Raw genomic sequence first — 23,430 nt, forward strand, 5'->3', positions numbered from 1 at the left:
GTCGGTTGTTGTTCAATTTTCAAAACCAATTTTGCCTTATAGAATAATATGCTTATAGATTTCAATCCAACAACACTTGCACATCAACTTTATGTTTAAATTAAAGTGTTAGTGTGTTCCTTCACCTTTTACTTTAATGCAAACGATTCCCTTTGATCACGTAAAATCTCAACGGCAGTGCATGCATTCTCTCTGTTCATTTTAGAGTTTTTAAGTGTCAGGTCTCAAAGGGTTAACTCTGTACTAGAGCTGAGGCAAAACCGTGAGGCCCATCAAGATAATAGGTAGAGTCGTAGAGGAAGCAAGAGTAATATAAGAACAAGATAGAAATGAAAGATAGTTTCTATTTTCGATTTGCATAGATAAAATGAAGATACATTTTGATTAATGACAATAATAAAGGGTTAATGAGCACACCTCCGATGGGGGCTGCATTAGTTGACCCATTAATAAATACGTAAATAAGTGGTACTACTTACAAGAATTCTTCCGACAAGGCAAGGCACAACATCCAGAAGAACACAGCTTTTTGCATAATATTTTACATGTTCCTGTCTTTTCTTCATGGCAGCCACATGACTGTCATGGGTCTAAATAAATGACTTCTGCATATATTGAGGCGCGCCGGAACCGCAGCAATTCCTTCATCAGCTCCCATTCGCCATCCTGGGAAGCAGGCTTAACAGTCAACCGCTCAAGGACTGGCGAATTTGAAAGCAGGAACTTGATGAAATCCATTTCCGATTTAACACCGGAGATGCCTGATACTTTAACCAGTCTCAGATGGGCAAACAGTGAGCTCCAATGATCATCTTCCCAAAAGTTAGAGGATCTTTCCACAGTATTTTGTTCCTCTGGTCGAGCCTATAAAAAACACCATACTTTTACAATCGCTAACCAACCTCTAAAGTCAGGAATTATTACATGCATTACCATTTTAGATCAACTGTATATCTAAAAACGTTTATGTGATAAAAAAGCAGGAGATATTGCTATGTACATCAACATGAGAACCTAAGTGAGTAAATAAACAAAACTCACCAACATTTCCAGCTCTTGGAGATTTGGACTACTTCTTAGGAGGCATTGAGCAGCAATATTTTCCTCCAAATCATCAAAATCTATGCGAATGGATAGATAATTCAGATCAACACATGGGTTAGGCAACCTGCTTGGCACATTTCCAATAGCCAAATACTGGAGCAAAAAAAGGAAGAACAACAGTGCAAATTAGAATCTCATTTAGATAAATTAAGGTGACACATTGACATCCTTGAGAACTTGAACAAGTAAATCAGGATTCAATAACCAATTTATGAAACTAACTTATAATACAGAATCTATGATATTTACAAAGATCAGTAAAAAAAATCTGATTTTGGTGTTCGCAGAATCCTACATAGGTTGTAAAAAAGCATATAGATTTCTAAATGATAAAGAAAACACAATGCCACTCAATTGAAATCCCCAAGGAAACCATCAAACTTGTTCAATATACAAGAAGATACTAGTCTCTTCAATGATGCTCACTAAGCCATTACCTTCAAAAAGTAACTCTGAACCTCCAGCCTTCGAATATGGGGCAGATTAGCAAAGAATCTGAGCAATTTACTAGAGTTTTCTTCAGCATCGTTGTCTTCATCGTCGATATTCACATACAAACCAATGGAAACTAGAGATAAATGGACTGTATTCTGAAAGCTAACATCATCAAAAATACCTCCAATGTCAAAGAATTGCAGATTTGGTGCATCAATGTTAAGATGTGTGACACCAGTAAAGTTCATCAATGTTAATCTCTCAAGCAGAGGGCAGCTAGAGATGAGGTGTTCGAACACATTTTGGATGATGGTAATGTGCTGAAGATCAAGGCTCCTCAAATTCTTGAAACCTTTGAATGTCAACGGAGGTTTTAGCAGGCAATTAAATAGCTCCAAATGAATCAAATTCTGGCAATTAAATAAACAAGAAGGCGGCTTGTAGCGCTGGCCCTTCCATATTTCCAGTATGAATTCTTTGATAGAGCTCCTCGATAAACAAAGAATCCATCGATCAATGTCAGTGACTCCTAAAAGATCTCGATGAGAGAGTTTGAACTTGTGTAATGGACCACTGTGAAGTAAGAGTACATGGTCAATAATGTTTACAAGCTTGTTTTTTATGAAAGTTTGGTCTTGGGAAGAGACATTAAGACACTGATTATCAAAGACAAGATACGGTATTGTAGCCCATTTGTATCTCCACTTCCTTGACAGAACACTAGTCCTTACGGCATCCCTTATTGGCAAATGTGACAAGATTTGATCAATAACATGTCCTGGTAAGTTGCTGATCTTATCTAGCTCTGCCTCTGTTTTGATAGGCAATCTTAGTGGCTCTCTTTGCTTCTGAAACACTCATAAGGGACAGAACGAGCAAGTTAATGAAATATTACATACAGCAGTTAATACTCATAACATATTGGAGTTTCAAGCACAAACATAACCATACAACCATATGCAAATATATTCCATAAGAAGTGGCCAAGGAAACAGATTTTATGTCAAATTGCACCTTTTCAAGTTATGCAGTTAGTCATTTATTTAAACAAATAGATCCAAAGACAGAGTCTCTACATGCTAAAGATGGCAAGTATGAAAAAGCATCACTAAACCAATTGATGCACATTTCTGAGCGCATATTGGCATGTAATAACATAAAAAAGTAGCCATGGCCAAACTTAGAAGGGTGTATCTAGTCCTATTACCCACTTCCCTCCATTAGTTAAGCTTCAATACAAATCAAGAGTGTTGGAGAGTTTCAAATACAAATTTAAGCAAATCAAATCCTCAGTTCAGTACATGGAAACAGAACAGCTAGTGAAAATCTACTTCAATTTCCGAAATTTCACAACCTATGAGAATAATCAAAGCAATCACATTGTTGCAATGCAAAAAAAGGCTGGGACAGAGACAAATAAAAGAAGCACTCACAGTTACAATGCTCATTCTGCTTAGCTATTTGGGGATTTCAGGCATGCTTTTCAATTCCCCAAAAGAACATCCTAAGCCCGTCAAAGCCTTGTTTCAACTAATCTACCAGCCGAAATCTGAAATATTTAAACAAACAAAAATGATTGAAATTAGTTCCAAAAGATTCTTACAATAGAATAAAAATCAAGGCCTTAAATAACTTTAAAGTAAACAATTGTGGACTATAAAATTAGAGAAAAATATTAAATATTGCTTTGAAGTTTGTAATATCCAAAATATGAAATCAAAGAATAATACTATAAAATTAAAGCATTTTTAAGCTTGGAAAAATGGGTAATCGCCAGAAAAAGAAAATTCACTTTTCTGGGTACTACCCAAAACAGAATTATACAAAAGGGGGGGGGGGGGGGAGGAATCTTCATTACATTGGAATTTAAATCAAATTAGATGTTCAGCTTATACTGTTATAATAGGAAATACGAAAAATTGGGGATGGAATAAAGTAGGAGGAGAAAGGAAGGATTAGAATAACAATGCAAGAAGAAAAGGGAAGGATTAGAATAAAAATGGAAGAAGAAAAGGAAGGTCGTTACCTGAAGAAGAAGAAGCAGCGGGAGGAAAGAAAGTCAGCAAATGCGACTTTGGTTCGAGACTTGGAAGATAGGGGCCAGGGCTAGGGCTAGGGCTTAGGGGGCAAGCTCAAGTCAAGCCCCAATGGCAGTGAGCTGCGCGGGTCGTTGTACTCTCGCACGTGCACTCCCCGTTCATATATATAATATGTATCTGGACACGTACGTAACCATCCATCTTTGTTAACAGGGTCGGGTTACGTTTGTAAGTTAGCTCAACAAGAAAACAGTTTCGATCTTTCAACCGTGTGCTGAGACGCCAATCGAACATCCATGGTCTTGGCTCAGAAAACTCAGGGCGGTGAGCCGGTGACTCAATTCAATTGCATGCAATTTGGCTACGGCGGAGCTAGACCGGCCATCTTCGGTATCCTTCTGTCGACATGTAATTAGCTATATATACACGTTTGTATATATGTTACCATTCGATTAATGGATATCTGTACGAGCGAGAGGGTTGCTTGTTGGATTATGGTACTGTGGTATGGTCGTTGTCAACTTTGATTATAACTTTCATATTGTCAAAAACTCCCAACCTAACTCGTAGAGAAAAGTAGTCTTCAAATATGAGAGATCCCCATAGCCATAACATCGAAGATTTCAGACGTTTGACTTTCTGAGTTTCCATATCTTCACCGCCAAAAGCCAAAAATTTCCATATTTATATAAATATTACGTCTCTTTCTTGTAAGGTTTCCAAGTCAAGCGGTCGAGCTAGCTGCCTCCCTGCAGATGCTGGTTATGGTGATCTTATTCAAAAAGGAAAACGATGGGAAATTTCTATACAATATTCCGAGCTGGTAAAGGGTATGCGAGCTCCTTTGTAATTAGATATTATCAGTGTACTCTCTTCTCCTGACGATAGTGGGAATGATGAATGATGATTATGTCTTTATTTCGCAGAAGAAGATCAAAATGTCAGAGAAAACCAGTGGATTCTTTCAACAACCCCGCCGGTACTCATGAAGGAATAAAGACAGTGGGAGCGGATAATCTTTGCGACTTCTCTACAGATTCTAACCTCTGCATTTGCATAGTAACGTGGAACATGAATGGAAAGGTTGAAGTCGCATCCTTTTCACTCTGCTGATATATGTATTCTGAATTTGATGTTGATCAGTACTGTTCATTAGTATATCATATCTTATCCTCCTTTTTTATGAAGGTTTCGTATGAAGATCTAGTCGAACTGGTTGGGAGCAACCGAAGGTTTGATCTACTTGTGGTTGGTTTGCAAGAGGTGCCTCGAAACAATCTTGCGAGATTGTTGCAGGATGCTCTAGTTGAAAGTCACGAGTAAGCAAAACCCTTTCTCTCTCCTTCCTTTTCCTTTTCTTCTGTTGAAGCATTCTCTTGGTTGTTTCCCTCAGCAAGAACTCACTATATTGGCTTCGTTCAAGCATATGTTTTTTGACTGCCTTAATTGTAGTAAATCTTTATCCACAAGAAACCATAAATGATTGGTAGGTTTACATTATTTGCTTGTCAGGTTGTTAGGGAAGGCAATTATGCAGTCTCTGCAACTATACGTGTTCGGACCAAAGAATTCAGACCTGTTCACCAAAGGTAGACCCTGTCCTTGTGGTGTGAAGTTCATTTTTTTTCCATTGTCAAGACTAAGATAGAGCTTAAAATGGGATAACTTATCCCTTTTTCCAATTCGGAGATGTAGAACTTAAGGTGGATAAGCATTCTGTTGGAGGCTGTGGGGGAATAATCAGGAGAAAGAAAGGGGCAGTAGCAATCCGCATCAACTACAAAGGATTCCGAATGGTGTTTATCACTTGCCATCTCTCTGGTAATCCCTGTTTTATTCAATTATCTTCAATATCAATAGGCATTAAGCAGACAAATGGAGTTTCGATCCAAGTTTTCCTTGAATTTTCTTGGCAAGAAGTCGACGTTTTGATGATTATTTATCACAATCGGTGCCAACAAGAAGACCCAGCCTAATATAGTCTATAAGTGTGAGATCAATTCAAGATAGCAAAGTTGCTACAGAAAATCCCATTTAAAAAGCCCATAAATGCAATAGAGCTACCCTTGGACCAAAGTTAGAGCCCATAAAGATTTGTGTATCGAATTTTCATTCAAAGCCCGGAAAAAGTATGGGCCACTGATTGATGTTGTCATGCTCTCCTTGCAAAGCAGCTCATGCTCGGAATGTAGAAGAGAGAAACTCACAGTGCAGGCACATATCACACTCTCTCTTCTCCAAGTATTGGAACCCTTACGCCAGGCCAGCCCAGATCACAGTATGGTTGGGAGATCTCAATTACAGGCTACAAGGCATCAATACACATCCAGCCAGAAACTTAATACAAAGAAACCTTCACGGAGTCAGTAGTATATCTTGCCCATTTTTTCTCAACGTATCTTTCATTCATTAGTCTTCATCTGTTTTACTTTGTTGCCTGCTGCTACAGCTGCTCAAAAGCAAAGATCAACTCCTGCAGGAGGCCGAAAGAGGGCAGATTTTCAATGGATATTGTGAGGGAACACTCACATTCAAACCAACGTACAAGTACAATATAGGAAGCAGCAACTACGATACAAGTTACAAGGTGCATGCTCTCTGTCACATTCACTCTTTAAAAAACAAAGGATTCTTTACTAAGATACCTTCCTAATGAGATTCAATTATTTTCCCCTCACCTCTCTATGTTTCTTCTGCTTTTGACAGGTACGCGTTCCGTCATGGACTGATCGAATCCTGTTTAAGATCGAAGATCCTGACAAAATCAGCGCAAGTTTGCACTGTTACGAATCGATTGATGACATTTATAGTTCTGACCATAAGCCAGTGAGAGCCCAGCTTTGTCTCAAAGTCTGCAAATATTAGCTAGTAGTCACAACACCAACAGCAAAGTTCCTAGCGAAAGCAAAACAGAAAATCCCACTACTTCTATTTGATCCTGTAAATTTGCCCCACTATTGCTTCACATCAAACCAGTTCTGTTCTCTTTCTTTCATGTTAACACTAGTGTCATTGCATAATGCAGTCGAAAGGCTGCCCCATGCTTATTGTTTCACCTTAAAAATCAATTTTATTATTTATTCATTAAAAAAATAAATTATTACATCAATTATTGATATTTTATTTATTAATTTATGACATATATCATAAATTTGGTCACATTGTTCTTTGCCAAAATTCTTTTAAGTTAAATATGTTAATCTGTTTAAAGTCTACACTTGTCATGTTTCTATCAAAAAGATAAAATGTTTTAACTCTTGCATTGAGATATTGACCTTAAAGCAAAACAAGTGGATGTAGTTAAATGAGATGAACCAAATCTATTTAAAAAGCATGTATAAGTTTATCACTCTCAATAATTAAAATAAGCTCTATTACAATTTATTAATTGTTCTTAGACTTGAGAGATTAATATATTTTATTTAGTATCTATATGACTTTAATGTTGTCAACAAGTAATACCTAATTTAAAAGTTATATCTTGATATGCTGGGTTATGTACGTACTAAATAAATAATATTAAATGTTTAATAAAAGATTCACCCTTCTTTATTGAGAAAAATATTCAAGCGATATTCATATAATTGTCGGACTCATGAAATCCGACCAATATGTTTTTTAAAAGCAGTTTTAGAATTATATTATTTGCATTAATATTATACATTAATGTTTTTGAAGAAAAATATTTTTTTAAGTCCAACAGAAATGATAATCATGAATAGATATTACATGGGTTGAATATAACCATGGAAATTATTTATCCACAAAACTCATGAGGAATATGAAATGGTGAAAAGATTAATTAGTAAAAATTGTAATGAAAGTGACCTCATGGATTATTCTTTTTTCTGCATAAGTCTATTGCAATGTTGATGGATATTATTGTAATTAATGAGTAAATAAGATTTCTTAATTAATTTAAAAAACTAAATGATAATATTAAATTAAATAAAATTTTAAGTAAAATATTAGTAGATGACATGGGCTTGGACTAATAGTTGTAAAGAAAGATCTCTAAGGATTTCACGCATATTCTTCTTTTGAATTTTATATTTAAATCTTATTGGACTATAAATCTATGATTAAGTTTAATGGATGAAAGTCCATTAGTATATCTATAAAACTAAGGGTTGTTACTTCATAAGTCATCCAAATTAATTAACAACAGTTTTTAGAAAAAAAAATAACCTTAGGAAAAGAAAAGCCCGAATCTCCTTTAACTTTTAAAATACCTTTCAGAATTAACGTATTTAAATTATTTTTAAAATGTGAATATCTTAATCTATAATTTTTTTGTGATAAATTTTGTACTTTTATATTAAATGACAATTGTTGTTATTAAATTATAAATAAAAAATTCACATTTCTTATAGACAAAGACACTAACATGAAACCACTGTTGAATTTGTAATTTGTATGCATGTATTTGTTTTCCTATATTCAAGCTTTCATGTCAGCTCTCAATGTATTGACCAAAACCAGGTGACTCAACCCACAATCCAATGATGGTCAATTCATTGTATGATGAAGCCTTTGCAATCTTCTTATGCAACGCGTCTGCAAATTGGGTTAGAGACCAAAATTTCGGTTTCACATTTGAGAAGAAGTGGTCAACTACTGGTATAGATCTCTAGAAGGCCATTTTGCCATTTAAAAACAAAGGGTTTGGCAGGCTCATTAGACACTTCCCTCTAAACCCTTTTCTTGTGGAGCCTACGGTTTTGGAGTTTGGGACATGTCACAGTGGTTTTTACATGTGAACTTCAAACCAAACCAGACAACAACAAAAAAAAAAGAGAGACATATCTGCCTATATGGGAAAGACATTAGCTTAGGGATAGCCTCAACCAAAGCCATCTTTGTTGACATTGACTTGCTAGCAACCACTGCTTGCAACTCAAACAAGAATATGCAGTGTTTTTTCTTTTAATTTCAGTAGTCTAGATTAACCTAATATCATTTCCATTTACATGTTTAATAAAAGAAATTGCAGTCATAAAGGCATCATTACTCATTGTTTAATCTATAAATGAATTTACAAGCTAATTAGTTTAGTAATCCATAGCAGTAAATGCAGCAATTAAACTCAAAAGTTGATTTGTTTGACCAAAGATAGAAGTCACCAATGTATAACAATCCTTTTTTGGGGGGGGATAAGGGGAGATTTGAATCATCTTTATCTGAATTTTATGATGGTAATGATAAAAACCTTTGCAATCATATCCAATTATGTGTCATCTGCAAAGAATGTTTCAAAGACAAGTCATTATAATTATAATATTTTTCTAACAAATTATAATAATATATATAAATCCCATATTGTCACTTTCTATTGTATACATTCAATTATATCTAAATTAACATTGTGCATGTGGCCATATAATAAAATGAAGAGCCATGCACAAATGTTAAAGAGATTTTAAGGGAGATTGATTGTTAGACAGAAAGAGAAAGAGGAGAGAAAATTTTTTGTTGTGGGTTGGAACTTTTTCAATCACTTTGTGAGTCATTAGATATTCCCTTTTTTTAAAACCCTTTTTGCAAGCTAGTGGAACTGGAATCTTTACCAAAGAGTTTATTCTTTTTTTCTTTTTCTTTTTCCTTTTTTTCCCCCATTTTTATTTAATTTTTTATATTTTAAATGATCTCGGTCTCTTCGACATCCTAAGATCAGTTATTCGCCCCTTTTAGTCTTCTAAACTTTTGATCTGTTAGCAACTTTGAACAGGATAAGCCAAGCCAAAGCGGTAGTACCAAAAAAAGAAAACAGTTAAATTTTATTAAAAAAATCACTTTTTTGTTTTTTTTTTCACTTTTTTTTACCCTTTAAACAAAGAAAGCTTGCTCCTTTTTGTTGAGCGGGGTCTTCTAGTGGAAGAATTAGAAGAACCCCACATGTAAAGATTAAAGCTTTCTAAATTTTAGGAGGGGAAAGAAGAAAGAGTGAATGAAATGCCCAATTGGGTTTGATGAATCTTCGTCAATCCCTTTGGCGTTATGACAAAAATTCTTCAAAGTTGTACGCTTGCTTCATGTTTGACTTTGAATTTGCGTACAGTTGAAGAACACCTGTATTCTTAGCTTATTTGTCTTCCTATTTCTTACCACGTTAAACAAAATTCCCCAGCTTTTGTTTTTTATATTTCAAATTTATTTTTGAGGGTTGTAGGTGTGATAGATTCTTCTTTGGAGTCAAAAGAATAAAAGGTGTCACTGTTCTTCCTTGTTCTTTGTCTTCTTCAATAGATTATTCATTCTCATACACAAAAAAGAGAGAAAAGAAAAAAGGAAAGAAGAAAAGGGTGAGAGGGGGAATATATAGCTTTATACAGACTGGAAAAATTGAAACTTTTTTGGTTAATTTGGAGATCTTGTCTGATCTAGTTCTCTTCTGCAGTCTTCTTCCACCCTTTGCTGCAGGATTTTGGTTTGTTTGAGGTGAGTTATTTCTCCACTTGTTTGATTCTTTACCTTTTGTTCTTTATGAACCTGCAATTCAGTCGTTATATGTCATGAATTTTATGGGCATCCTGAGCTGGAAAGAATCTGTTTTCCGTTGTTTCTTCTCCTTCTCTTTCTTTCTACCTCTCTTTATATTCACTTGGTCTGGAGAGAATTTTGATGCTTTGCACTCATTTTTAGCTTAAGCATTCTGGCTTAGCAGAATGCCAGGTGGGTGATTTTGATTGCTAATTGTTTATCCTGGTTTGACTTGCTTGCATTGAATGACAAATGCAGCTGAACTGATATAATATAACCTATAGTAGGCAGTTTTTGTTTGATGTCTATATGTATGAACCGCTGTTATTAAACAGAAAATAGTTTAACTGCCTAGCCTATCGAGTCTCGTTAGCATTCTTCTCTTCTAGGCTGCTTATGATCCACTATGATTATATTCTTTAGGAACCGGTTTTGGCTCGATAAAATGACTGTTACTTGGTATTTTCCCCTTTATGTTATTTGCTGCGTTTTAATCTTCTACATTAGAATGGTGAAGCTTCTGTCAAGCTTTGTTGATTGATGATTTTTCAGTTAAAAGTATACATTTCTTCCTTTTATCTAAGCATGATTTGTGTAACTTTCTTCGTTTTGGCCTTCTGAATTTACTGAATTTGTTTTTAAATTTATTTAGAGTTTGCAATATCTGTTTGTTGATTAGCATGAATGTATGTTCTATTTGCAGGTGGAAACCTTGTTTACCATGAGCAGATAACGTTCTGCATTATGGATTGGATTAAAAAAATATTTAAAGGCTGTGCCCATAAATTTTCAGAGGGGCATCATCATGGAAATTATGTGGAGGATCCTCATCCCCAATTTAATGCTCCTTCTGTCTCAGGGGTATTTATATCTGTGACTGTTTCTCCATTTCTCTTTCCATATTGCTATTTATGTGTTCTCAACTTTTTGTATGATTTGATCCCATCCTACTCCCTGCAATGCTACTGGTAGGATATACATAAGGTCTTATCACTTGATGGATTTGGCTAGGTTGTGTAGTAGACATGTTACAAATTAGATTATGAAGCATTGGTTCTAAAGGATACTTTCTTATACAAATAAATCATTGGACTATTTGAGTTAGTCTAATTAGCTTCTAAGGTGTTTCCTATGTCACATCTTGGTCTCAACAATGAATGTAGGATGCATGGCAGGAGCTGGAGAATGAAGATGTAGATCGTGCTATTGCCCTATCCCTGCTAGGGGAAAGTCAGAAAGGGAGAAAGGTAATAGGTGAGTAGCATGTCTACCTGATGTTACCATGAATGTTCTTGTCAGCTGTACTTTATGATATCAACCAATTATTTTCTAATAAAATGAATTGAGATTTTTTTTATATTACCATCCAATTGTAATTCTTTTTCTTCCTTACTTTTCCTTATAATCTTAAGTTTCTCAAATTATTGGGTAGATGATGAATATCAACTAGAGGAAGATGAGCAACTTGCTAGAGCCTTACAAGAAAGCTTGAACTTTGAACCTCCTCCCCAGTATGAAAATGCAAATATGTATCAACCTATGCCAGTCCATTTTCCGATGGGATACAGGTATATGAATATGTCATTAGCTGCAATATCTATCTCATACCGGCTCAATTAATCAGGGCTTAAATATTGATTTATCTTTGAGCTTTTTTCTTGCGAATGTATGATGATAATGGCTTTTCTTGGCATCAATTATGCTGCATTGTATAAAAAATTTGTTGCTACATTATATAGCCTGATCCTTTTTGCTCCCATGATCAAATATTTCATTTTTGGTAGGATATGTGCTGGTTGCAATACTGAGATTGGTCATGGAAGATTTCTAAATTGCCTGAATGCATTTTGGCATCCAGAATGTTTCCGTTGCCATGCCTGCAACCTTCCAATTTCTGATTATGAGGTACAAATTTACATTCTTAGTAGACTTTTTGGTGGCTATTAATGTTGCTGTCTTAAGTTCCTTCATTAGATGTTTTGAGATATGAATAAGCTAACTTTAATGCATACTTTCTTCTGTAGTTCTCTATGTCTGGGAATTATCGTTTTCATAAATCTTGCTACAAGGAGCGGTACCATCCTAAATGTGATGTCTGCAACGACTTTGTAAGCTTTTTTCCCTTGCATCAGGCTTATGTTATCTAATATGAATTTGTGCTGTTGGTACTCCATTCAATGCATAAACATTTATGGCAGGATTATTTGTGATTTGGTGCATGTTTCAGTGCATATATATATATTTCAAATGAATGTCAATAACAATCTTATAGTAATACCGAATCATGAGTGTGTTTCTTATGTTATCCAGTTTTTCTTACCTAATAATGAATTTCAAGTGCTAAATAAACCAAAATCCTGAAGGTCACACAAGTAAATATAAGTGTCATCTGAATAGAGTCTTATGCAGATATGATGGCAAAAAGCATAGTGTATAGTTAATGCCCTTGGATGCAGTTTCATGTTTCAACATCTGAATGCATATCATGGGAAACCTCTATATGCATATCATGTTCATATCTTATATTATATACTGTTTTTTATGTGGTTTTGAAACAGAAGAAAGTAAATCTTCTATTTCTTATGCACATCACTCATTGCTAGTTGGTGTTGTCTTCTGGGATATATACTTTTGACAGATTCCAACAAACCCTGCTGGTCTTATTGAATATAGGGCACATCCTTTTTGGATCCAGAAGTACTGCCCTTCTCATGAACATGACGGTACTCCACGGTGCTGCAGCTGTGAGCGAATGGAGGTGAGTATGATGAAATACATGCATCTTTGTAAGCTTACTTAAGTTTCCTAAGTTAAATCTTGGCTACTATTTCTGAAGAAGAAAAGAGAAAAGGTTGAGAAAGTATGACACATTTCCTCCTAATATGCAGCCACAAGACACAGGATATGTTGCCCTTAATGATGGACGGAAGCTCTGCCTAGAGTGTCTGGACTCTGCAGTTATGGATACCAAGCAATGCCAACCCCTTTATCTGGATATACTAGAATTTTATGAAGGTTTAAATATGAAAGTGGAGCAGCAAGTTCCATTACTCCTGGTTGAAAGGCAAGCTTTGAATGAAGCCAGAGAGGGAGAAAAGAATGTAAGGGCAAAAATGCTTAAAGAATGACATAAATCATAATTTCTAAGACGTTTTTCCTTTGCAATATCATATGTTGACGCAACATCTTTTCAGTCATGTCTGACTGATGTTGAAAAAATATAGGCTTACTTCTGCTTCTAGATGTCATGGAAATACCATGTAGAATGATTTAATGTTTGGTCACTTCTTTATATTCTACAATTGTGTTCTAAAATGTTGTCTTGGGCAGGGCCATTATCATATGCCAGAGACTAGAGGACTCTGCCTCTCTGAGGAACAAACTGTCAGCACTGTAAGAATATTTAAAATTCTCTTTTGCTTTAATGTATGATAACTTGAAAATTTTCATTAGTAGTTTTTGTATTGCTCAGAGATTCATACTATCTTCAACCTGAAATCATCAGATTCTAAGGCAACCAAGATTTGGGACAGGAAATCGAGCCATGGACATGATAACAGAGCCCTGCAAACTGACACGTCGATGTGAGGTGACTGCGATCCTCATTTTATATGGCCTGCCAAGGTATTGTATTGCTTGTCATGATTGCTTTTACATATGCATTAATAGGTCCCCATGTAATCAAACAATTTTTTATAACATACAAATAGAGACTCAGTACAAGTTAATTAGATGCAGAAGATGGAACAAAGGAGATATTTATGTTACTTGCTTAGCACATAGCAATTTCATGTTTTTTTTTATCTTATTAATCCACAGAAACAATGAGGGGAAAAGGTGAAAAATGGTCTAGATCAGTTTAATTAATCATAACTACTTCAGTCATGTATGCCTTAATTCTTAAACAGGCTTGACGAGCAGGCAGCCCCCAAGATGAAGATACATAAAATGTTGCTGTCGGGTTCTATAGTCATTACATGTCTATGGTTTTAAAAGCAATGGAGTAATTGAATCAAGGGTAAAAGAGAAAAGAAAAAAAGGATGGAGTCTATGGGGATTGAATGAAAGAATTGTAGTCCTGATAGCCTCTTCTTTGTCTTATAAAGACCTAAATGCTCTTTTTGCAAACCTGGCATATTTGTAGCAGATGATGCTAGCTTTGATGTTGCTCTTAAATCTGCTAGTTTAAACAATGCTGATGTATTTGATGCAAAATCAAAATTTTTGACCATGTAGGTTACTAACGGGGTCAATCTTAGCCCATGAGATGATGCATGCATGGATGCGACTTCAAGGTTCTTCCTCTTTCCTTCATAATATGTAGAAAAAATCGTTTCTTTTTCCCCCATATGGAAGACATTGACATATATGGTTATTGTTTGCTAGGTTTCCGGACTCTTAGTCAGGATGTTGAGGAGGGTATTTGTCAGGTGTTAGCACACATGTGGTTACTTAGCAAACTCGAATATGCTTCAAGCAGCAATGTTGCATCAGCTTCATCCTCTGCTTCTAGTAGATTACAAAAGGGCAAAAGACCTCAATTTGAGGGGAAGCTTGGGGAGTTCTTCAAGCACCAAATTGAATCAGACACTTCCCCTGTGTATGGAGATGGTTTCAGAGCAGGCCATCAGGCAGTTTATAAATATGGTCTTAGAAGAACCCTTGAACATATTCGGATGACTGGGAGGTTCCCTTACTGAAATCCCAAGTCCCAAAATTCCCAAAAACATGCTTCCCTATTCTTTCAAAGAGTTAAAAGCTGGGCCTTTTCCTATTAGAACCAAAGGCCCCAACCACATAGGATCATATCTCCACAGAGTAGATTTTAGAAGAACTACCGATGTTCATTCCTTGTGGCTCTCAGTGCCACCCTTCATTTTTATAAATTTTTAGTTTTTAAAACTCGTGCTCATTAAATCTCTTTCATTTTAAGGTAAATTTCATTTCATGTATAATTGCAATAAAAATAATCAAAATCACAATATGACATCTTTTTATTGCTTGTTTCCAAGGAATTAAATTTTCTGAAGTAAGTTCCACTCAACAATTGGCTTGACTTCTAAAATTAGTCAGAATTTACAGAACTGTATCTTATATAGTAAAATAAACTTACAATGGCTGCTATGAAAATAGGTCTGCCCGAATTTTGGACAGAACTGACACTACATCCTCCATGCTTGGTCTCCTTGTTGGTTCTTCTGTCAAGCAGGCTACACTTAATTGAGCCATCCGAAGTGCAAATTCTGTCCGATTATCAGATTTTAGCCTAGGATCGATGAGGGAATCGAGCTCAGCTTCTGCATTGTCTTTTTCCATCATGGAAACAACTGTTGCTGACAGCAGTATTTCTCTTCCATCTTGTGTAATGATGGCATCTTTGCCAGTAATCAGTTCCAACAGCAAAACTCCAAAAGCATAGACATCAATGTTGGAAGTAACCTGCCCTGTCTGTACATGCTCAGGTGCCATATAACCTCTGGTCCCAACAACACGTGTTGTCTGAGCAACGCTGCTTGTTTCGTGGACCACCGCTCTCGCGAGGCTGAAGTTTGTAATTTTGGCCCTTAGACCACCGTTTAGCAGAACATTGCTGCTCTTAATGTCGCCGTGCACATAGGCAGGTTTGGTAAAACTGTGAAGATAGTGAAGTCCATAAGCAACATCCAAAGCAATCTGAATCCTCTTCGTCCAGCTCCCAGTCTCATCGGGGCTTTGATTGCAAAGCCAATCCCTTAGAGACCCTTCTTTCATATATTCAAAAACAAGATAGAAAGAGCCACCATTTTCACAGACACCTTGAAGCTTTATCAAATTGAAATGATTGATATTCTTCAGCAGTTGTACCTCCTTAGATACGTCTAGTCTCATTCTTTTCACAGCCAGGATCTTCCCACCAAAACCACCGCGGTAAACAGAACCGCTTATTCTGTTCATGGAACTGAAATTTTGTGTGGCTTTCTTTATCTCCTCAAATGCAAAAACTCTCAAGCCTTGGTCAAAGCTTGCAATTTCAACTCGGAGGTCTTCTGACAATACATGATTGATCTTCGTTCTTTCATGGCCACTCCGAGGAACTCCATCCTTTCTCTTATTGAACATAAAGATGGTGAACAGGATGATGATAAGAACCAGCATAGAACAAGCTGCTGCGATTATAAGCCCCTCATACAATTTCCTCTTTGATCTATGTCTTTCAGGATATTTTACAATTGGAGGTGAATCATGCGGTTGGTCCTTGTGAATTATGGTTTGTGAACTTGAAGGTTTCGTTGGCAAAGGAATTAGGATTGTTGTGGAAGGGAAAATAGTTTGTTTTTCTTCCAAACCATTTGCATCATCAATGCTCTTTCTGCTCACATTGAACCTATCACTGATGTCTGGAATATTATCCCCCAAGCTAATAGAGTAAGTCAGCAGATACTTTGTTCCACCTTTAATCTGATACCTTGTTGGACAAGCACATCGAAGTGGAACTTTCAATTCATTTCCAGGAACCAATTTGTATTCACTATGTGGATTTGCACGTTTAAGGGAGCTACATGTGGATAATCCCTGGTATGCCTTGGTTCCTATAGTATGATAGGTGCCGTAAATGCTTGAAATGTGAAACTTGGTGTTTGCCTGATAATACCGGCCTAAACAAGAACAATTTACAGGAATGATTACCTCTTTACCAGTTGGGAACTCCGCATGCCGTGTTACATTATTGATGGTAGCAAGCTCTGCCGGGTTCGAAGATGTGAAAGCTGAAATGCTGGGAACTGTGTCAAAAGGAGGTTGAGACTTGTAGATAAGAAAGGCCTGGCAATATCGCACTTGGCCATTGCAAGTGTAAAGAAACGCTGAAGAAGGACCTGATTCATCATTGTTACTGCAACCCAACGCTGAATTCCCTGAGTAGTTTTGTTGAGCAGTTATGTATAAAGTGAAAACATTGAGTAAGAGGAAGCAGAAAAGGAACTGATTCATGGTGAAAGTCAAGACGAAACAATTTGCGGATTGGAGAATATGAATTTGAAGGATGCTAGCTGCTGCCTGCTGCCTGCTGGGATTAATGTTGGGATAAACGCGTTTAAGGATTATAAAATATTGCAGTAAATCAGAGTTTGTTGACTCAAACAGCAACTCCTTACGTAGGCTACAAAAATGTGTAATTTCCTCAGGAGGTGCTTCATTAGTTTAATGATCCTACTTGCAAAAATACAAAGAATGACTCAACGTTTTTTACCCAAATTTTTACGTTCAATAACAAACGATTTCTTTCTTTTTCAAAGGAAAATTCTTAAGACCCCACTTCCATTAGTTTAGTCTCAAGTTTATCTAAATATATGCTGGCCCGTGATACAAGCTTGTTTGCTGTAGTATTCCTGGACTGTCATAACATTTGACTGCATACCTCCTGAACAAACCCGTGAATCCAAGCCTTGCCACCCCTATCAAAGGTTTTTGAGCTACCCCCAGATTTGGATAATCAACTCAATGTCTCCTTTTGTTATATAATTTTGTTTGATCTGAGGTTAGGCTTCACGATTTTATTAGACAGTAATCATACATTAATTATTAAATCAAATGTTCAGGTGCGATTTATACTTATAACTCACAGTCTAATTCTTGATTATCAACAAAGTGGGATTTTCCCACAACAATTATGAATGATTGAAAATCGAATTCATGTATATCTTTGTCTATTATTTTCCAGCATAATTGAAGCTTACAAGGACCGTTGCCTTGCTTGGTTTACGGGGCTGGGCCCGTCTGGGTGTGGAAATGAAGGAAGATACAAGACCTTGGTTATTCTTGACCCTAGTCAAGTCTCTCGTTAAACCATGACTGAACAGGCAAACTACCAATTTTGTCTACAAGTTTAGAACAGATATATTTGTTTTATCATTCACACTTTTTTATTGATTGAATTTGATACTAGTGACAATACAGAGAAAGCCTTGACCATGGTATTACTGCCAAAAGGCTTAAAAAGCACTTAAAACACTGATGAACCCACTACCCACAAAGAAACAAACATGGAAAGTAAATTAACAAGATTTCTCCATACATAATTTCAATGGAAAAACGTAGGGACGTTCAGCTGCTAGTGCCTGGTAGAACACATATATGAATAGACTCTACTTACACTACTTTTTTCTATGGTTCACCTCTCATCATTTGTTGAAATTCATGGAAGTCAAGCACTCCATTGCCATCAAGATCAAACACTCGAATCATGGCAACGCACTCTTCATACGATTTCACATCCCCTAGACGGTTAAGCATCTGCTGCAAACCTACCGGCGTGATGCACCCACAGCCTTTGTCAACCTCGTACATCTCGAACGCTCTTTTAATATCATCGTCACCCTCATTGCCTCCTTCCATCAACTTGACGAAGTCATTGAATTCCAACCGGTTGTCGCCATTGTTGTCGAAATCTTTGATGACCCTTTGAGCTTCCTGTCTTGATACGTAGTCGCCTATGGAGGCGAAGTAAGCACTGAGTTCCTCGCTCGAAATCTTACCATCTCCGTCACTATCAAAACGACGAAAGACAACTTGAAGATCTTCTTCTTTCGTACTGATATTAGGTGTTGGTGGACGAATTACAGTTGGTGATGGCAAGGAGCTTGAGGATTTGGATTTCGAGCGAAGTCGAGGAAAGCTTAACCTTAAACTCTTGTTGGAGAACCATTTAATAGGCTTGGAAATACTAGCAATTTCCATTGGAAACTACTTTGTTCAGGAGGAATAACTTGAGCTAAGGATAAACTCTATAATATGTATATTATATATACTAGCGAAAAGAATAGTTTGGTCAGAAATTTACCCTGGGATTTTCACATTGCTATGCAATTTGTAAACAGAGTTACAAAGGGGAACATCTAGTCTTGCGTAGAAGTTGCGCTGATTGGAAGACTAAAGAGGCCGAAGTTGCTACGCAGCTTCTTTGCCTTCTAGGGAGGGGCCAAACTACTGACCTTCGTACAAATTGTATTAATTCCTTTTGGAAAGTGACTGAGAAAATATGGAAAAAGTGGGAAACTTTTTTCCTTCCTTTTGGCCTTAATAATGGTGAATATCAACCAATGACTTTGAAGGATTATTGACTTTTCACCCTTTTCATTTGTCTCTAACTGCTTTCGTTGATACTTCCGCCTCTTCAAAATCTGATTGCACCTAGATGAACCGCTGAGCCTGAGGTACATAGAAAATGGCAATGGAAAGTGCGAGATTGTGGTATTGGCAGAGTTCATGAACCCCGGCAGCCTTCCGGTCCGGACTTGCTGGAAACGTATTTATACATATGTTGTCCCCATAAGGGGGAAAAAGATTCAATGTCACCTTCAAGAAAATGAAATGGCGGGAGGAACCTTTCCATCCTCAACAGCTCAAAAGCTTGGAGCTGGGGTGGTAGTGGCAGGGTATTCTAAGTAATTACTCAATGACTGCCACAGAAATGAGTCCGTGAAAGTTCAGTCACTAGTCTTTGGCAAAATCTTTGTGCCCGGATTGAAACCTGTTAGAACAAGACCAGGCATTGTGACGAGCTGAGCAACCACGAAAATTCAAGTGAGTTTCCACTTGACAGAGACAGGACATTGACAATCGAAGTACAACCGGAGTTTATGTTGGATTCGATGTCCTCATACCATGTCCGCTAACAGCAATGGATAGCCAAGAAATCGGCCCAATGAAAAGCCCATTCCTTTCCTATTAAACGGGCCATATTAACCCAATTCAAGTTTCAAGTCTTCAACTACAGTGTCGAATGCCCCCATCTCTTCCCTTTCAACTGCAGAGTCGGCATGGAAATTGAAGCATTTCCTCGCCGCAAAAGTTTTCATGCTCCAAGTCAAAACCTTGGCATGCAATTTTTGATTCTTCTCCAACGGCCGGAAATGCCGATTGTTTCATAACTGAGAAGATTAAACCCAATGCTCAGGTACTTTCGGCTCCACGCTCCTTCACTGCACTCTTATGTCCACCGCCCGCTCCAATCCTTCCACGCGTCCTCTCCACTCCACTGGAAACTCCGGGAAGAATTCAATATCACCCGACCCGACCTTATCTCCCGGATCACCCGACTCCTCATCCTAGGCCGTTACAACGCCCTCAACGACCTCTCTTTCGACTTCTCCAATGAACTCCTCGATTCCGTTCTCCGAAGCCTCAAACTAAACCCCAACGCTTCCTTCTATTTCTTCAAATTAGCTTCGAAGCAACAAAAATTCCGACCAGACATCACGTCGTATTGCATAGTCGTCCACATCTTGTCTCGAGCTCGCATGTATGATGAAACCAGAGCTCATTTATCCGAATTGGTCGGTTTATGTAAGAACAAGCACTCTTCTTTTTTAGTTTGGAATGAGCTCGTCAGAGTTTATAAGGAATTTAAATTTTCTCCCTTGGTTTTCGATATGTTATTGAAAATTTATGCTGAAAAAGGGTTGATTAAAAATGCTTTGAATGTGTTTGATAATATGGGAAAGTACGGTCGTGTCCCCAGTTTAAGATCATGTAATTGTTTGTTGAGTAATTTGGTTAAGAATGGGGAAAGTCATACGGCTGTACTTGTTTATGAGCAGATGATCAGGATTGGGATCGTGCCAGATGTTTTTACGTGTTCGATAATTGTTAATGCGTATTGTAAAGAAGGGAGAGCGGAGAGAGCAGTGGAATTTGTTAGAGAAATGGAGAATTCAGGTTTTGAGTTGAATGTGGTTAGTTATAATAGTTTGATTGATGGGTTTGTTGGTTTGGGAGATATGGAGGGAGCGAAAAGAGTGTTTAAGTTGATGTTTGAGAAAGGGATTTCGAGGAATGTGGTTACCTATACAATGTTGATCAAGGGTTATTGTAAACAACGTCAGATGGAGGAAGCAGAGAAGGTGGTTAAAGAGATGGAGGAGGAGTTGATGGTTGCGGATGAATTTGCTTATGGTGTGCTGTTAGATGGTTATTGTCAAGTTGGTAAAATGGATAATGCTATAAGGATTCAGGAAGAGATGCTGAAAATGGGGTTGAAGATGAATTTGTTTGTTTGCAATTCGTTGATCAACGGGTATTGTAAGTTTGGTCAAACTCATGAGGCAGAGAGAGTGTTGATGTGTATGAGTGGTTGGAACATAAAGCCGGATTCATTTTGTTATAATACTCTTGTGGATGGGTATTGTAGAATGGGCCATATGAGTGAGGCTTTCAAGCTTTGTGATGAGATGCTTCAGGAAGGAATTGAACCAGGTGTTGTAACTTACAATACCCTTCTCAAGGGTTTATGTCGTGCAGGTTCCTTTGATGATGCTTTGCACCTTTGGCATGTGATGCTCAAAAGAGGGTTGCTCCCTGATGAGGTCAGTTGTTGTACTCTGCTTTGTGTGTTTTTCAAGATGGGAGAAGTTGAAAGAGCTTTAGGATTTTGGAAAAGTATTTTAGCCAGGGGCGTTTCCAAAAATAGGATTGTTTTTAATACAATGATTAATGGACTATGTAAGATAGGGAAAATGGATGAAGCGAAAGAGATATTTGGCAAAATGAAGGAACTAGGGTGCTTACCAGATGTAATAACATATAGAATCCTGATTGATGGATATTGTAAAATTGGAGAAATTGAAGATGCTTTAAAACTTAAAGATAAGATGGAAAGGGAAGCAATTTTTCCTACAATTGAAATGTATAATTCTCTAATTAGTGGAGTTTTCAAATCTAGAAAATTGATCAAAGTAGGGGATCTTCTTACTGAAACGTTTACCAGGGGACTAGCCCCTAATCTTGTTACTTATGGGGCTCTGATTACCGGTTGGTGTGATGTAGGAGACTTGAAAAAAGCATTTAGCATATATTTTGAGATGATTGAGAAAGGGTTTGCACCCAACATAATCATTTGCAGCAAAATAGTCAGTTGCCTGTACAGGCTTGGCAGGATTGATGAGGCAAATTTACTGCTGCAGAAGATGCTAGGTACTGATCCTGTTTTAGCTCACTTGGGTTTGGATAGCTTGAAGACTGATGTTAGATGTCGGGATATTCAGAAAATTGCAAATACTCTTGATGAAAGTGCCAAAAGTTTTTCTCTGCCCAACAATGTGGTGTATAATATAGCCATGGCAGGATTGTGCAAGTCAGGGAAGGTCGATGATGCAAGAAGATTTTTTTCGGCTTTGCTGCAACGAGGATTCAATCCAGATAATTTTACGTATTGCACTTTGATTCATGGCTATTCAGCCTCTGGTAATGTCAATGAAGCATTCAGTTTACGGGATGAGATGCTGACAGTGGGTCTTAAGCCAAATATTGTTACTTATAATGCTCTTATAAATGGACTGTGCAAATCAGGGAATCTGGATCGAGCACAGAGGCTTTTCAGTAAGCTTCCATTGAAGGGGTTAGCTCCTAATGCTGTTACCTATAATACATTGATTGATGCATATCTTAAAGTTGGTAAAACTTGTGAAGCCTCTGGTTTGCTAGAGAAAATGATAGAAGAAGGGGTTTCCCCATCTCCAGCCACCTATTCTGCATTGGTCACTGGCCTTTGTGAGCAAGGAGATAATGGCAAAACTATGAAACTTTTGGCTGCTCAGGGTCATGTTAAATGTGGAGATTTGAAGACGATCACAAAGCTTCATGATATTATGCATACTGTGTGTCCATCCCTTGATGTTGCCACACAGAAGCAAATGGACTTGACAGTGTCCTCAGATGCTAGAGTGTCAGACAATGTGTATTATATATCTGAAGCTGTGTGTTGATGGATGCTCACAACTAAGGCGATGCTGGGATACTTTTATTTGTGGGAATAAGTTTAAAGATTGGCCATCCTGGTTTTCTTCTTTAACATTGAAACTCAAGGGTTGGTCTTGCATTCCCCTGCATAATACATACGTGAAATGCTTTAGAGCTTCCAGCATATCTTTTCTCCTGATGGCAATCAGATGCAATGGAGGTCCATTTTCGACATGCCCTATGGAGGAAGGTTGAAAACATATAATCCCATGTTTAACACATTGGTTTTGGACCAACTTTCATGATCTTCAGCTGGAAGCTTAGAATGATGCTTCATGCCTAGAACCAAGCTAGATGCCTCTCTAATCCAGGCCCTAGAGGCTAGAATAGGGTAGGATGATTAAAGTTTGTACATGTATCAGCCAAGGAATACATCCAGATAGTTGTTGAAATGAAAATTTAGTACAGTTGTGGACAGAGCCAAAACTTGATGTTCAAACTACAGATTCAGTGAACTATACATGGTCTTTGTGACAAAATCTCCTGTTCTTCATTCTGATCTAATGATGGGCAAAGGTCATAACAACTACTCGTTTCATGTACTTTTGTCCATTTGCATATTGTTTAGATTAATTAATCAAGATAATAGTAATTGAAC

General features: G+C 37.1%; 6 protein-coding genes across 7 annotated transcripts; 3 read left to right on the plus strand and 3 right to left on the minus strand.

The window, feature by feature from the left end:
- On the minus strand, positions 325-3,650 carry LOC18591324 (F-box/FBD/LRR-repeat protein At1g13570). Its single transcript, XM_007017380.2, has 5 exons — positions 3,566-3,650; positions 2,973-3,088; positions 1,542-2,387; positions 1,042-1,197; positions 325-864 (listed from the first exon to the last, which is right to left on the minus strand). Exons 2-5 carry the CDS (start codon positions 2,985-2,987, stop codon positions 583-585), a joined length of 1,299 nt encoding a protein of 432 aa, XP_007017442.2. The 5' UTR covers positions 2,988-3,088; positions 3,566-3,650; the 3' UTR covers positions 325-582.
- LOC18591325 (type IV inositol polyphosphate 5-phosphatase 11) lies at positions 3,762-6,532 on the plus strand. Of its 2 annotated transcripts, XM_018125899.1 has the most exons (9): positions 3,762-3,968; positions 4,294-4,408; positions 4,505-4,661; positions 4,767-4,897; positions 5,091-5,167; positions 5,274-5,399; positions 5,750-5,940; positions 6,028-6,165; positions 6,285-6,532. In XM_018125899.1, exons 2-9 carry the CDS (start codon positions 4,371-4,373, stop codon positions 6,441-6,443), a joined length of 1,017 nt encoding a protein of 338 aa, XP_017981388.1. In that variant the 5' UTR covers positions 3,762-3,968; positions 4,294-4,370; the 3' UTR covers positions 6,444-6,532. The 2 variants fall into 2 exon arrangements, with proteins under 2 accessions (XP_017981388.1, XP_007017444.2); XM_007017382.2 differs by having other exon boundaries at positions 3,810-4,408; positions 5,753-5,940.
- LOC18591326 (protein DA1) lies at positions 9,440-14,960 on the plus strand. Its single transcript, XM_018125898.1, has 12 exons — positions 9,440-10,016; positions 10,762-10,919; positions 11,222-11,312; positions 11,491-11,626; positions 11,843-11,963; positions 12,083-12,166; positions 12,697-12,816; positions 12,947-13,159; positions 13,389-13,451; positions 13,564-13,682; positions 14,295-14,353; positions 14,445-14,960. The coding sequence occupies exons 2-12, from the start codon at positions 10,803-10,805 to the stop codon at positions 14,756-14,758; spliced, it is 1,437 nt and encodes a 478-aa protein (XP_017981387.1). The 5' UTR covers positions 9,440-10,016; positions 10,762-10,802; the 3' UTR covers positions 14,759-14,960.
- LOC18591327 (lysM domain receptor-like kinase 4) lies at positions 15,033-17,224 on the minus strand. The gene has a single exon (XM_007017384.2). The coding sequence runs from the start codon at positions 17,025-17,027 to the stop codon at positions 15,180-15,182; it is 1,848 nt and encodes a 615-aa protein (XP_007017446.2). The 5' UTR covers positions 17,028-17,224; the 3' UTR covers positions 15,033-15,179.
- LOC18591328 (probable calcium-binding protein CML41) lies at positions 17,937-18,902 on the minus strand. Its single transcript, XM_007017385.2, has one exon. The coding sequence runs from the start codon at positions 18,771-18,773 to the stop codon at positions 18,201-18,203; it is 573 nt and encodes a 190-aa protein (XP_007017447.1). The 5' UTR covers positions 18,774-18,902; the 3' UTR covers positions 17,937-18,200.
- LOC18591329 (putative pentatricopeptide repeat-containing protein At1g19290) lies at positions 19,045-23,311 on the plus strand. Its single transcript, XM_018125685.1, has one exon. The coding sequence runs from the start codon at positions 19,985-19,987 to the stop codon at positions 22,796-22,798; it is 2,814 nt and encodes a 937-aa protein (XP_017981174.1). The 5' UTR covers positions 19,045-19,984; the 3' UTR covers positions 22,799-23,311.

Source organism: Theobroma cacao, chromosome 8 (genome assembly GCF_000208745.1).
Source record: "Theobroma cacao cultivar B97-61/B2 chromosome 8, Criollo_cocoa_genome_V2, whole genome shotgun sequence".
Lineage (NCBI taxonomy): Eukaryota > Viridiplantae > Streptophyta > Magnoliopsida > Malvales > Malvaceae > Theobroma > Theobroma cacao.